The sequence below is a fragment of the Leopardus geoffroyi genome, chromosome C1 (genome assembly GCF_018350155.1).
Source record: "Leopardus geoffroyi isolate Oge1 chromosome C1, O.geoffroyi_Oge1_pat1.0, whole genome shotgun sequence".
NCBI lineage: Eukaryota > Metazoa > Chordata > Mammalia > Carnivora > Felidae > Leopardus > Leopardus geoffroyi.
This window is the reverse complement of record NC_059328.1, coordinates 172,660,100-172,676,475: the sequence shown is the minus strand read 5'-3', so window position 1 is coordinate 172,676,475 and position 16,376 is coordinate 172,660,100. Positions and strand designations below refer to the sequence as shown.

Below are 16,376 nucleotides of genomic sequence, written 5' to 3'. Positions count from 1 at the left end.
GAAATTGGGCAAAGAGACATTAATTTATAACAACAAGTCAGCAATTCAGCTTATGGACTACTAGGGCTAGAACTATATAGAGTGTACAGACAGAAAAAAAAAACTTAGAAAATAATTAAGGAAATAGAGCCAAAATGGTTCATTGATTGATTTGATGTGGGCATGACACTCTGGCTTCTGATTCAGATAACAAGATTGTGTTTTGCTGCTGCTGTTGCTGCTGCTTCTTCTTCTTTTTCTTCTTCTTCTTTTTCTTCTTCTCTTTTTCTTCTTCTTTTAATGGCATTCACAGAGCTTAGAAATACAAGACAAAGACCAGGTTTCAGTGGGACCAATAATGAAAGATCTTGACTTTGAGTTTTGAGTTCAAAACACTTGGCAGATATTCAGGTTGAGATGCCCTATGGGCAGTTTGATATGCTGTTCAACTCATAAAAGAATTTGGAGATACATCTATATCTGTATCTATATAATTAGACTTAATGAAAGAGAGAGAGAGCGATGGTTGTCGAAGTTGTGAATGAGTTCCCTTTCTGTCATCCATTGTGAATCCTTTTGTTACCTGGCTGCAGTTTCTTTCCATGTTCAGATTTATTCTATATTCCAAATCATTCATCTTTAAAATAACAAATATAGCAATGCTTGTAACTAGCAGATTAGAGATGGTGGGTAAGACATAGTGTTGGAATTGTTTAAACCTCCCAATTGTATAGAATGTACAATAATTTGCACCTGTATAGGACTCGGATTTCAGCTCCAGAACCCATGAACAAGCCATCACCCAGTGACCAAACCTACTTCCAGAGTATGGCTGTTACATTGGCCTGATTCCTGCTGCCAACAATATGAGCGTGACTGGTGGTCCTCTGACAGCCCCATTGACTATTGAGTCCACCCTAACTTAACCTGTCTTATTGCTTTGCTCATTGTTGATCTTCAGTCCATCAGCCTGATTCCCTTGATTCTGTGATTGGTGTTATCAGAACAGGTAACAAGTGTCTCATCATACATTCATTTTGAGTCCTGGATGTATAACAGATGCTCCAACTATGTAAGCAATATCTTATCAAATATACTGAATATTAAATTAATTATTTATAATCAGAATGACTTTGGTGTGCTTAACTAACATTCACTTCTTCTCCAGCCTTTGATGTACATGAGAACCAATTAATTTATCTGTCAAGTTGAATTTCAGTAGTTTTAACTGAGAACTTCCTTCCTCAAACTTTCTAGAAATCTCTATCACATAGCTAATAACTTGATCACAAGTCATCAAGTATATTCTGTTACAACTAAATAGTTAAGAAGGCTTAACCAAATCATTTAACAAAAAGAAATGTAGGAGAGCACCAGAATTGAAGAAAAAAAGTAAAAGGAATAATTAACATGGAGAAAGAAAAATGGGAGACACATACACACAAATGGTGTCCACAATGAAATTGAGAGGAAAAAGATCAAAGGAAAAAGGAATTAAAGAATAAGAACAAGAGGTAAGAGAAGTACAAGGGGCATATAGGAGATGACAAAAAGAAGAGAGAAAATCTGCATATTTAAAGCTGAACACTCGGTTTGATTTTAAACAGCAGAAACAACAATCCTGATCTGACAGATTAAAAATGAACTGGGTCAGCATTCCCCAGTAGATATTCCCATCTATTTTATCTTCAAAGATAGTTTCAAACATTTTGCTTGGGGAAAAATCATCCGTTCCAATTTTAGTTCCCATTTTTGGAACATGTTATCTCAGAACATTTGAAATGGAATTGCTTCCCTTACTATTTTTATTTTCTTATTTGTCAATCATGAAATGGCATATGCAATCTCTCACAACCATTTTTCAGGAAAACATTTACATCAATGATTATTATGGCAAATACTCAAGAAAGTAAACGACCTAGATCTTCTCCTTTCTCCCACTCTGTTTAAAATAAAATTCAATACAGATGATTCTGTTATGGGAAGATACCTTTATGCTCAATATCACTTAGGATAACACATTCCTACAGTAGACATAGGAATTAGCATTTTCTCAGTACAGCATGGCATAAATGTTGCTCTCCCTTTGGAAGAACTCAGTTGTCCTCTCTGATGCTGGGATTCATTCCTGGACTGCCATAACCCTTTATCATTTGCACATGGTCACGTGAAACTTCTCTACGAATCACATAGACTTTCTCACCAAGTGGCACGGACCGGGGCACGTACATATTGGAAGAGTGTGATGTTCCCTGGTTTTCTATTGAATAATTATATTCTTTAGTACATGTAGAAGCACTTGAGTGAATAATCATGCAGAGCTCTTTAAAAATAAAGCAGAATCTGGAAGGGTGATGTGAAATTTTTCTAATTGCTCTTTGGTGATTTGGAAATATGATACAAACATGACTACTAGAAAGATGTGCAGAAGGAAGAGCTATTTATTTACTCTCCTTCCCACTTCCAGATTCTCAATTAAGAGTATATCCAGATACAGATTGTGTTTACGCCATTCTGCCCAAGATGTTATTATATGGATAGTGATTTATTAATTAAACCCATCCCTTAATCCATGCCAATATTATTATATACATATATTTCCTGCAACGATTAAAAGTAAACATAATACATTTGAGAACTTTAACATACAAAGATGTTATAAGAACTTATATTGGTTATTTGCTATTTCTTGTCCACTAGTGCTATTTTACAGTTCCTGAAAGAATACTGCGTACTTTGCATTTTTTTTTTGAGTTATCCCTCCCCCCAATACTGACATTACTTTTACAAAAATGGTTTATTGACTAGAGGGCCAATTGTTCAGGAAATATAGTAAACTCTGAGTATAAGCAGCATTAGAACAAACAGAAAAAACAAATGGAGCTGTTATTATAATTATTCTGAAAGATGATATCACAGTTTAAGTATTGGTGGACTCCGAAGATACTCTCTTGAGCCTCTGAGGTTCAGAGATGCCAATGGACAGAAGAAACAATGTAAATGCAAAACCTACTGTTACTGTACATTCCCAAAACAGCGAAAACGAACTAAAACAAAGTTTGAGTTACTTAAATACTTAACAAAAATTTATTGCAAGAGATATATTTCACTGAATTTACAGTTTCAAGGAACATGGTACAAAACGTAGTGCCATCAGCTTTGTCTAAACATTAAATAGGTGCAAATACACAAAGATTTAAAAAAAACCAAGGAGCATACTTTACAACATAAATTACAGTACTATAAATATATCTTATGTACATTATACATACTCTTAAGACACCATTTTAATGTACAGCGTATATTGTATTGGTTTTCAAACTATTCAGTGCCTTAATAATATTATATATCAGAAACTTAATAATTTATTTGCATCATTACACTTACAGTAAATGATTTCCTATCAATGAGGCCATAGTTTGGCTAGTTTATTTCCACCATTTCAATAGGCAATTATCCACTTAGATGAGCGTTGACGCAGATAGCAATAGGTTTCACGTGAACATTTTCTCTCCCTTTCATGGCGAGGACTAGAACAGGGGTTGCAGTGGGATGACAGTAGGGTGTGGGGCAAGCAGTGAAGGGAAGAGGGCATGGGGTAAAGGTGGGAAAGCCAGATGGCTAGGATGAAGAACGGACGCTGGAATGATTGGCATCTGAGGAGGAGCCACAAAAGTTGGCTGGTTCCCAGGACAAAGCCTTGGTCCGACCGGTCCCACTGAGATCTGAGGTAACGCTGTTCTGGTGAGAGCTGGGGCGTGGGAAAGAAACTGTTGGTGGGGCTGAAGCACTTTGAAGGTTCCTGCGGCCGCAGCGGCGGCGGCGGCGGCGGCGGCGGCCGCGTGCTGCTGCAGAACCGCGTGGTGCAGAGTGGTTACAGAGGTAGAACAGAAGGGCTGCTGCAGAGGCAGAGGCTGCAGAGGCTGCAGAGGCTGCAGAGGCGGGCTGGGCGGGGGGGAGGGCGGCCGGAGCAAAAGTAAACTTGACCTTGTTGGCCAGCATGTTGGGCGGGAGGATGTGCTGGTAGACCTCACAAGGCAGATTTCTGAATTTATCGTGGTTTTCTATGGGGATCAGCAGCGCCTGATCAGGCAGAGCTAATGGAGCCAGGATTTGCTCCGTCGTTACGAAGGTGTGACCGCTGACATGTGCTTCCTTGAACGGTAATGGTGGCTGTGTGTTAAGGATTCCCGAATTGAAACGCAGCCACTCGGTCGAGGCGTCGTTGACCTTTCCTTGTGGAAGGGCCTCTGCCAGTTCATAATGGCAGAGGTACGATTTCGGTTGCGACTGTCTGAAGTTCCTGTCGGTATTAGGCACCTTGAAAGGAATTTGCTTTTCATGAATATTTATACCCTCACCTCTTTCTTTCTGTTGCAGCAAGGTATTGCCAATTTCTTCTTTTGTTGCGGCACTGGCTACGTGGTAGACAGAGGTGGCGCGTGGGTGGGAGATGTCCCTCGAGTCCCCAGAAGGTGTCTCCAGCACTGATTGCGCAGCCTCACCACCGACTTCAGGAGGAAGGGGACCGCCCAGGGGCAAAGTCGCCTGGTTTTCTTCTCCCTCTGCTTCTTCTGAGTTCTCAGCATTCGCAACTTCTTGTGGTTTTACGTCCCCTGTTTTGTCTTCACTTACAAACTCCTCCTGGTGACATAAGGAAGAATTGCCCTTCTTGGGATGATCTGTGTTCTCTTTGAGTTCCAAAGCTTCAAACCCGATGTGGAATCTGCTTCTTTTTCTCCTCCGTTTCCTTTTAGGCTTGCAGGGAGCGGAAGCACGTGGGGGCCTCAAGAATTCTTCTGGTAAATAATTCTGTCGATTTAAACTTTCATCCGAAGAATAAGAATATGAATGTTGTCTACGTTTTCGATGGAATCTTTCTGATTCATTAATGAGAGAATTATAACCTCTTTTAACAGCCTGGTTCTGGCTCAGGCAGCTCATGTCGTTTTGAAGAACTAGGCATCTGTGATCCTGACTACAGCCGGATATTTTGGCTTTCCAACTACAGTAAGTTCTGGAGTAAGTTAAATTATGTTTTCCAGACTGTATCACTGTTGGATTGGATTGTTCACTGAAAACAACTGAGCTCTTTGTACAGTGGTTTTTAGAACTGTTAGCGTCATTGCTATCGTTTTCAGTGTTTTGAGCTTTACACATTTCTTCATTTTCACTTAAGTATATGGATGATGGTTTGGGCCTTTTATCAGGTAATTGTTGTGAGTCTAATAATTGCCCTGCAGCTAAATACTGCTTTTCTGAAATTGTTTCCAGTAGATTCTTCCTAGTTATATCACTGTAACTGTTTTCTGTTTCCATTTGGAAGTGAATTTCTGACTCTTTGGTTTTCTCCCCATGATGGTGCTGACATAACTTTTTTCTTCTTTTCTTCCTTCTACTTTTATGGAACCAGTGTTCATGAGTATCTTTCAATCTTATTTTGTGATATTTCTCATCTAGAGTGCCCTGTTTCATTTGACATTTAGTAAAATTGTATTTTTTTGTGTTTCTGATCCTACAGGAAATATTTTTATACCTCTGACCCATATTCCCATTTTTTCCAGAATTACAGGTATTGGAAAGAGTACCACCAACCAAAAGAGGAATGACCTGGGTGCATTGATTTCTGCTGCCTCCAGTGTCATAATCAGTGAGTCCTACAATAGGTGTGTCCTTGCATTCTGAAACTGGTCTCTTGCAAATGTCTTCTCCCTTCTGCTGAGAAGAAAGACCATTTAAGGGCAGCTTATTCTTATCTAGATTGTTGTTTAATTTAGTGGACTTGAAGTCAAAACAGAGAGGGTTACAGCTATAGGAAATTGATGGTTGAGTCGATGTATAAATCAGCATTTCTGATGGCCACTGAAGAATTGTGGTTCCATCTTTGTTAAGTACGGGTACAAATGGTTCACATGGTCTTTTATATAAATCTTTTTTTTTATGGAAGGTTATATTTTCCTCTTCAGAATTTGAAGGGGCCAACATCTCAGGACCATAATTTTTATTGTCAGCTTCAACTATAGATGTATCATGGTCCTTAACATTTTCCTCTGTGATAGCTTGCAAAGATATGCATTCATTAGCTATATCGAGAACAGTGGATTTATTTCCTAACAATTCAGAACTGTTATCACTCATAGGTATGCCTTCATTAATAATAACATCGCCCAGTGGTATTTGATCTGCTAATGGGATTGAATTTTGGCAATTATCTGCATCCGAAGATAAAGGGAGTTGAAACTGGCAAAATGAAGGTAATAAAAATGTATCTTTTTCACTAGAAACTTCTTTCATCTCTTGAGTTTGAGCAGTTTCTTTCTCAGTGCACATTCCTTCTGGTGGATGAAAAGAGTTAGCTTTCTCCTCAGAACTCAAAAGCACATCTGTTGGTGAAGATAGTTGAAGATGACAAGTACCAGGGACAAATCTACTTTTTCTGCTAAATCCTTTTTCCACAGAGGCATCATCATTGTATTCAGAGAAGGCTGCAGCTGAGGACTCCAGCTTCACTGCTGCTTTCTTTGGAAATGCAAAAGAAAAGCCAATTTTGTGTCTGTGAATTCCTTGGGCTTGATCCCCAAGTTGGTTATTTTTTGCTGTATAATTATTTGCACTTTCTGGATCTTCAGCAACAGTGGTAACATCTTTAGTATTCTCTTCACTATGAATCAAAGTATATTTGAAATCTTCCTGGTTATTAACTGAATCCACAGCAACTCTTTGGGAAATTTCATTACAATTTTCTTTCACAGTAACAGTTGTTGACTTGAACATGGGGCCACTTCCAGGAGCACTAGAAACAGAAAAGTACATATTAGATAGGACACTTCTGAGGAAAAATATTGAAACACCCCATTTCAGACACATCATTATAAGATTTCTTTTTCAAATTTTAAGATCTGTATAGGAGAATTACTTTCATTTCGTAAGGTTCTCTTTCATAGTGCTACAGTTGCATTTAGTTACTGATTATTGTTTGGGATAACTTGGAGAAGCTGTCTCGAAGTTATTTCTGTAACTATTAACAGCAATGTCAAGGACATTCCTATGTTCTCAATCAGTGCTTCCTGACCAAGGTTCTTTATCCCCATGGCCTCTTCAGTGATATTTTGGAATATTGTAGAATCTCTAAAGTTATCTAAATTTACAAATACTTAACATCGTCAATACTACATGGAGAATATGAAGACAGCTTTAAAAAATTATAACTTCAGAAGGGCTGGGAATTCGGTTCAACAATTCAATTCAATCAATGTTCACTAAGAGTCTACACCAGGCCAAGTAGAGTCCTGCCATGCAAAATTAACTGAGATAATACTGGCTTTAGAATTTTATTTAGAACTGCTATTCTTAATATTTTAAAAAATTACCCTGAAGTTGTAAATAATATAATATAATATAATATAATATAATATAATATAATAGTAAGTGTAGGACAAAAGACTATTTACTTAAGATGCAATTTCTATTTATTTGGCATTGCAGGACACCATAAATAGTGAGTTTTTCATAAAATAACTGTACTGTGTGGCATATAAACAAGGAGTTACCTAAATATCATCTTTACCCAAAGAGAGTCATGCCGTGCAGAATTTTCCATTCTATTAAATTTAGTTTCTTAGAAGTTACAAGTGTCCCCCAATATTTTTAGTTGAATGTTTTCTTTATTGAATCTCTAACACAATGGATTGTTTCACTGAACATCTTTAGAGGCCTCAAATTAATAGGAAAAGTGTGTGCGTGTGTGTGTAATGCAAAATAAGTACTATTACTGAGGAAAGTAATTTAGATAAGAAGTTTTGCTCTTTTTTTTATACATATCTTATTATTAACTCTAGTTCTCTAAATGTTTCAGAATTTACATTTGCAAATGCTACTTCTAGGACATTTAATTGCATGGGCCCTATGGTTCTCTATAACATTAACTTGAAGTTCTATAATTTTTCACTTACTGCCACACAGAGAAAAAATATCTGTTGGTATGACTGAATAGCAGTTATATTGGTCTTTGACAGTTCCCTAGAGGATTAAAAATACATTAAATTTTATTTTGAATTTTTCAAATTTGACATTCCAAAGAATGTTATGATATACCAATATATTCCCCACCACTATATTCAGCATAAAATAGATTTGCTATGAAATAGTTTTGTTTTAAACAAAAAAAGAGGGGCCTATTTGTTTTGGGGTGGAGGGAGAGAACACTCTAAAAAGTCGTCTTCTTTTTATGACAGTTCCCTGTCCTGTATTGTAAATTCTGAATTATAACATTATAACTACACACTGGAGAAGCAGGTCAAAGTGGAAGAGCTTTGAACTTCTAACAGTTATTACTGTTTATTCACAATGAAACTAATTTTGACCTGCCTCTGCAGTTCACAGGGCCTTCATGATCTTTATTTTTTTTAAATAAAAGATACTTTCAAATAAAAGTCCTCCAGATTTTCAATTATAAATAATTTTCTCTTAAAACTCCTTTTATAATAAAGGTCATGAGATGGTGCTTTGTTCTCTTCTTCAATCAAATATTTTGAATTTCCACCAAGAAACAGAAGAGGTTTCAACTAAGTGTAAATAGCAGAGCAATGTGAAATTAATTTTCTTGAAAACTAAAATTATAGGAATGTTGCCTTTTTATTGAAATGTATATTAAACAGGTGTTTGCATAAAATTCAAATTCAAGTTACTGTTTACAGCCCACAGAAAGCCATGAAAATGTGAGTGCCTTATTCTGGGTACAGAAATAAATAGATTTGCGCCCTTTATTTCTGTGTCTTTTTTTTTTTACTTTGGTCATCATGTTTTAAGAAAAGTTAAGCTTTTATTGCACACTCACCACACAGTTTCCTTTCTTAGCTCGGCCAGCTTGTGCAGGCGTTGGAGTGCCTTTTCCTGTTTTCTTTCATCTTTCCTGGATTTAGATGCTACATTTCGAGCAAATTCCCTTTGTTTCAGTTCTTTGAGCCTCTATTAAGAAATATGGAAATGATTAATAGTATTTGGCTCTATGGCAATGTTAAAGTTACTATTGTTACTGTTGGAATTTTCCAGTACATTATCTTTTACATCATCTAAGGAAAAGACATTTGTGACAACTCATTTCTAGCAAAAATATTTTTTGTATCTTTGGCTTGTGAAAATACCAAAGCATATTATTACATTATATCAAAGATATCTAAGCCTTATATAAATTGGAATTGAAAATTTTCATTTCTGCTTACTATTTTCTGCTAAGGTGCCTAATTCTGTGCCTAATTCACATCAAGTACTAGAGTCTTGTAAACTCCTAATTTTCAAACAAATTTAACTAGATTGTATATTTCAGTTATATGTAATAAGTATCATCATTTTGATGTGCTATATATTAGAAAAGTATCTGGTCCTTTCCATATTTTCTAAGAATAAATGTTTTATGTTAATCCATAAGGCAAATAATCTCTACTAATATGCTTTAAAACAATCCCTCCCCTCAAATATCAGGCCTATTTCCCAAATAATTCAAGATTTGGGAAGAAAGTAAATAGTGCTCTTTTCGAAATTCTTTTTACATCGGGCATATTTTCATCTGTATTAAAGGGAGTCAGTTTTTGGATTGAAAAGTTTTGGCCAGGAAAAGCATGTCAACTTGAATAGAATCAATAAATAGCCATGTATGTGGCATGATTTAAGAGACACCAAAATGGTCCTTTGCCCCAAATATTTTCACTATAGTCTTCCACAGAGACAGAGTATGGTTATTAAGAATAATTAAAGTACTGGGGCGCCTGGGTGGCTCAATTGGGTAAGCATCCAGCTCTTGATTTCAGCTCAGGTTATGACCTCATGGTTTGTGAGTTAGAGCTCCATGTCAGGCACTGCGCTGACAGCACAGAACCTGCCTGGGATTCTCTATCTCCCTCTCTCTCTCTGCCCCTCCTCTGCTCTCTCTCTCTCAAAAATAAATAAATAAACATTTTTAAAAAATAATTAAATTACTATTTTTTCTGGGGCACCTGGGTGGCTCAGTTGGTTAAGTGTCTGACTTCGGCTCAGGTCATGATCTCATAGTTCCTGCGTTCAAGCCCTGCATCGGGCTCCATGTTGTGGGGAGGCTGCTTGGGATTGTCTCTCTCTCTCTCTCTCTCTCAATAAATACACTTAAATTTTTATAAAGTACTATTTTTTCTTATGAATGCTCATGGTGTTATGCATTGTGATATGTCAGAGTCTTCCAGTAGGACACTAAGAGAATAAAATATACACTAATCACATTTTTATTAAGTGATTGAATAAAATCTTAATAAATGCCTTATACATGTACATTGACATATTCCAGAGGCTTGGAACAATGCTTGGTATATACAATACCTGCTCAATAAATATTTGTTAATTTATATGTGAATCAGATTCTCCAAAGTAAGAATTTTCCCACCTCAAAAAAAGTTAGTCATACTGATGAAATAATGTTGGATCCCAAATGATCTTGCATTATGCCTACTTAATTTCACCTACATGGTATGATAGCTTAAGCTTCAGATAGTCTCTACTATTTTAACTGATGAGATTTATATGAGGTGTGTATATATACATATATGTATATATATAAGATTATTCCAGAATAATTCTTTTGAAATAATGTAGATGATATTTTTGAGAATGCTTCTTTGACTGCCATATCTGTGAAGAAAACTATTTAGAGTTAAATTTAGATAAAAGGTAGATCATGTCATAAACATCTAAATTATACAAGTATTTTAAAGAAAATAAAACTTTGATATCATTATTTTGGTGCGACTATTAAAAGTAGCTACATTTTTATAATATGCATTACATTATTATTGATCATAAAAAAAGATCTAGAATTAGAGTATAACAGGCCGAGGAAGTTTTAGCTCTAAGTTTTAGGTATTTATATTCTTGGACATCTCTATTTCCTAAAACTTTGAAGTCATATCAAGACTTAATCAATAGACAATTTTTGAGCAGTAAAAACAGCCATTCTGTTTAAAGGCTAGGGTTTTTTAAAAAGATTAAAGAAAATGTTTTTACCTTTCTCTGATTTATGTCTGTATGTCTGTAACTGTGTGGGTAAGTGTATTTGAGTGTATGTGTATTTGGATTTTGCAGAAAAAAGAACACAGATAGGAAAAGATAACAGCAGTTATTGGTTGAGTTATTTTATTGTGCAATATAAGGGCGGAACTGGGGTGCCCAAAAAATCCCAAGAATGTTACCTGAGAAAAGTGACATCTGATTTGGGTCTTCAAGGATATAAAAAAGCATGAAGAAGAAGGGATAGATGTTAGAGGTAAGAGAATATTTCAGGAAAGTTTTGTGTAAATGTAGAAATAGGAGCATGCATATTCTAAAAATGAAATGCAGGTAGAGACAAGTATGGTTAAAGCAGATTGTATGTGTGGAAATGATGAGAAGTGATGAATTACAAGGTCTAACCAAACCAAACCTGCCTATCATATTGTGAAATGTGATTGGAGGAAACACTGAAGGATTTTAAACAATGCAGTGTTACAATGGAATTTTCATTTTTTCAAGAATCATTTGGCATCAGTATGCATGAGATTTCGCCATGGAACAAGATTAAAGAGAAAGACATGCGTAAGTAGGATATTACAATGGTCTAGGTAAGAAACATTAAGAGTCTTTCCTAAGGCAGTTGCAGTAGGGAGGAAAAAGTCGAATTGGTGACTTATTCGATGTGCAGAATTGAGTGGCCTAAAAGGATATGCATTACCTTTACTGAAAATACTACCTGCCATTGTAAGAAAGAGGTATTCAATCAAGAGGGTTTGGGTGCTAGGAGGTGGATGCTAACAGAGAATTTGAAAGAAAATAAAAGTCAAGTTCTCTAAAATAAACATTTAAAAGAATCAAAGTGCCAAAGAAAGCAAAAAAATGTTGAAATACCAATGTAAGAACTAATGTTCAAATAATTTTTTAATTATTTATAAATAATGGTATTTTAACAAATAGGGCTAATTTTATGTCCTACCAGATCCCTTGGGAAACTAGAGACAATAAACAAGAAAGTTAGACTTGACCATTTTTAACAAAATCTTTAGGATATAAATTAATTTCTATTATACACATTATATATATGTGTATGTATGTGTGTATATATATATATATATGTATAATAGAAAGCTAAGTTAAAAGTACAGTGCTTCTAACAAAAAAACAAAGCTCTTCTAAAGCAAGTATATGAAATGTCAAGAATTTCACTATACTGTTTCAAATTAGCCATTATGATTTGAATTAACTTGTTTCCATTGACATAGTTAAATATCAAGGAGTCCATCAATTATCAAATGCCAGTACTGTTATATTTTCTGTGAATAACTGAGTGATTGACATGGCTTGAATCAGACTTCGGATGTGCATTTAGAGAACTGTGTATATTTACAATGTAAATGTTGCTTTAATCTTGTAGAGGTTGTTAAGAAGCACCACGCTACATTCAAGTGTTCCTACTGATGTCACTCTCCCTCTATGTACACATAATTCTCGCAGTGACACACTTCCTGATATCAAGGTATCAGGAGCTTGATAAGGTAAACGAGCTTGACTAATATTGGTGGTCTGTTTAGCTGCAGAGCTTATAGGCCTGCCCAAATATTTTGGTTAGTTTAAGCTGGAATTTATCAGCCGTTATATCCTTTCTTGTATTTTTCTGCAGCAAAAATGAAGTCCTACATCATATTTTATATCTAGCAGAATAATTTTGAAAGGTAAATAATAGAAACCAAGTAAATTCTTTTGAGAATGCCAAATGAAAAGAAAACTTAAGTTCAAGTTCCACACAAAGAAATGTACAAGATAATACCTGGGAGACTTATGGAAATATCAATGCTATTTCAAAAGCTTTCTGAACAATTTATTGGCAGTCATTCAAAACAAATTCTTAGTGTTAAATGTCAAGATAGGGATGACAGTCAGCAAGAATTAGAAAATTAGAAGAATGTTAAAAAGAATTTGTGGGAAGATATGGTCTAGCTACAGTATTACAAAACAAATTACAGTATATAATGGCATATTATTCAATTTATATTTTGGAAATATACAAGTAGACAATGGAAAAACAAAAAGAATCAACATCATTTGGTTATATTGTCTCAGAGGGTCTACTCTACCTTTCACTGTTTTACTTCTATTAGTCTATTAAGAACCAAAATGTCACAATCACATAGGTCATTGATCCTCAGATATGGTCACAGGAAACTCATGTAGTTGGATGGTTGGGAAAGTTATGATGATCCTGGTCTCAACTTAGTGATGATGTTTTCAGAGACTGGCAAAGCCTTAAACAATGTGAGAAAGCTTGATAGAGAAAGAGAGAGAGGGAGAGAGATAACCATTTAGATAACTCATCAGTTTGTGCTTAGCATTTAGGTAAATTAAACTGTTTTATAATTGCAAACCAAACTTTCATGAATATTCTCATATTTTGTACATTTGTCTAATTATATCCAAAAGATACGTTCCCACACAAACAGAACTGCTGGAATAAAAGATATGTATTTGCCCTTTTTGAGGTTTTCCAAACTGCTATTCTTAACTTTAAACCATATTTGTATTCCTCCCAACAGTATATGAGAGTATATATCATACCTAATACTGGGTAGCATCATTCTTAATTTGTTTAATTAATAGGCAATATGTGATATATCATTAATGTTTTGCCTATAATTCTTTTATTAAGAATGCTAGAATATTTTTGTATACATATTAGCCACCTATATTTCTTTTAGAATTAATATTGTTCCTTAAAATTTATTAAGCAATACTGTATACGTTACTTTGTTTAGTTCTGAAAATAAACATATATGCAAACAAGGGTACCATTATGATCCATATTTAGAGAAGACAAAACTGAAGCTAAGCAGATTTTAGAAACTGGTCCAGAATCACATGAAAGTGGTAGAACCAGGACTGGAATCAGGATTTCTGTGGGGAATAAGTTCTGTGGAGAAATTCCTTGAGCACCAATGGGTTAACAAGGTTTAGGACTAAAGCTTCCGAGATTAAGTAAACAGGGTGAAACACCCCCAGCATAGAATAAAAGCACAGGAATAGGAAGCCACAGGATGAAAGCATCTAAGATTATGTAAACAGGGCAAAAGCATCCCAGCATATTACAAAAGCATAAAGCTGCTTTCACATGGTGGAAGCTTCCAGAATAGGTTAACAGGCAAACAGGGCAATAGACCTCTGCAGCAGGGTGAAATTGCCCAGAGCTAATCAGCAAAAGAAAGGTGCTGCTTTGTTGACCCTGAGGTAGCATCATGCTCTATCTGTCTTATCCCCTAGGCAAGTTAAGATAAACAGCCTGGTGCCTGCTGTAAACAGCCATCTGTTTTTGGCATCAGGATTTTGTTTTGTATTGACCCAAACCCCTAACACCACATAGCTTCAAACCTCCTTTTTTCTCACATACATGAATTAATAATCTGTATTTCATTGTCTCTTTCTGCATTCCATCATGTTTGTAACCATTCTGATCCTAATAAACATGGAGCAAGGACCCTTACTCAGGGCTCTTGTCTCCTCCCAGATGTTAGCCTCTCTTGTATTCAATTCCGCATCTGCTCTCTTGCTGGACAAGAGAGACCTCCAGACTCAAAGTCTGCGACAGATTTTTTGGAACATTACCTATGATTTATCTCCTATATTTACTAGGCTATATGTTTTTCAAGCTGTCTAACTCTTTGGATTGGGTTGAGGTGCATATATCCATTTATCTCTCAGAAATTATTAATTGAGTGTACATTATGTGTCAGCTGTTATTCTAAGCATGGTCTATACATATGGGACACAGAAGAATGAAATCCTGTTTGTTTCTCGATGTTTTCACATTACTTGAGAAAGAGAGACATTACAACAATCAAATAAGTTCACCTTATGCTTTAGTAGAGCATGAAGATCATGGTGGAAGAAAGTTGAACCAAGAGTGTATGTGGCGAGGGCGAGGATACCGATATCAAATACAGTGATGAAAGCAGGTTTTCTATTAAGTTAGTTTGCTCTTTCTTTCTTTCTTCCTTCCTTTCTTCCTTTCTTTTTAAACTTTTAATGTTTTTATTTAATTTTGAGACAGAGCATGAGTAGGGGAGGGGCAGAGAGGAAGACACAGAATCTGAAGCAGGCTCCAGGATCTGAGCTGTCAGCACACAGCCCGACGCGGGGCTCGAACTCACAGACCGTGGGATCATGACCTGAGCTGAAGTCAGATGCCTAACCGACTGAGCCACCAAGGTGCCCCAGTTTGCTATTTCTGTTTAACAATGGCCATAAATGTAACAGCTTAAAATGGCACACATTTATCATAGGCCTATGCTTCACTCAACCAGTGTTGGCCAGGCCATATTCTCAGCTGCAAGCTTGTCTTGGGAAAAATCATCTCCCAAGCTTCCGGAACCTGTTGGTAGAATTCACTTCCTTGTGGAGGTAGGACTACTCGCAGATAGCCAGGGCCACTCTCTGCAACTGGAGCTGCCAGCGGTTTCTTGCCTGTAACACATGCACAAGCCATTGCAACATTGCAGCAATGCAAAATTGCAGTTTCTTCACCATCAGCAGTCTCTCCATTCTGCTAAGATTGAATCTTATATCATACAATCTATATAAAGCAGCTTAATTAATGGAGTGACATCACATCAGTTTTTTTTTTCACATTTTATCAGTTAGAAACAAATCACAGTTTTCATCCATAGGCAAGGGAAGACTCACTGGGGTCAACTCAGGGTGTGTTCTCCCCTAGAAGATGTGTCTCCTCATTGAGAAGGTGATATTTGAGTAAAGATTTTTGTTCTTTTCACATAGACAGAATAGTCAGAGTAAAAGTACCAGTGAATTGCAGATTATTTTGTTTCAATTACTGCTCTTAGCTGCATGTTAGTGCTGACATTCCTTAGCTGCAAGTTTATAAAGGGCGGGATAAAGAATAATCGGAATCACAACACTAGGCAAGTGACAGATGACAGAGGAGGAGAAAACTCAGACCCAGTTTCCAGACAGTTCCGCACTGTATGCAGGCACCATCCAAAAGTGGACAGAGCAACACTACAGCTTTCCTCTGGGACATCTCTGAAGTGCAGTGATGAAATCCTCCCAAAAGAGAGAGTTTTGAGCAGTGAATCTGGTTGTTCATTTTGGTTGGGAGGAGAAATGGCGAGAAGAGATATACTGATTCATGTGTTGTGGCCCATGGGTTAGCTGGATGGTTAGGAACTTGGAAAGCACATAATTAGAAAATTAGTGACAAGGAGGTCTGGGGAAGAGATATGTGGCTAAATTCCTCTGAATGGACTAAAAAAGATGTTTGTGTCCCACAAGAATGTTCTACAAGGGGTCATCTCAACAGAAGAGGATTTTTATAATTATTTAGATAGGATAACCTGTTC

General features: G+C 36.2%; 1 protein-coding gene across 1 annotated transcript in view; it reads right to left on the bottom strand.

Annotated features, from left to right (window-relative positions):
- Nucleotides 1-3,043: 3,043 nt before the first annotated feature.
- ZNF804A (zinc finger protein 804A) overlaps nucleotides 3,044-16,376 on the bottom strand; it is a 289,446-nt gene continuing 276,113 nt past the window's right edge. The window contains 3 exon segments of the mRNA XM_045480440.1: nucleotides 3,044-3,929; nucleotides 3,931-6,772; nucleotides 8,816-8,946. Coding sequence (XP_045336396.1) covers nucleotides 3,510-3,929; nucleotides 3,931-6,772; nucleotides 8,816-8,946 — 3,393 coding nt within the window. The 3' untranslated portion in view covers nucleotides 3,044-3,509.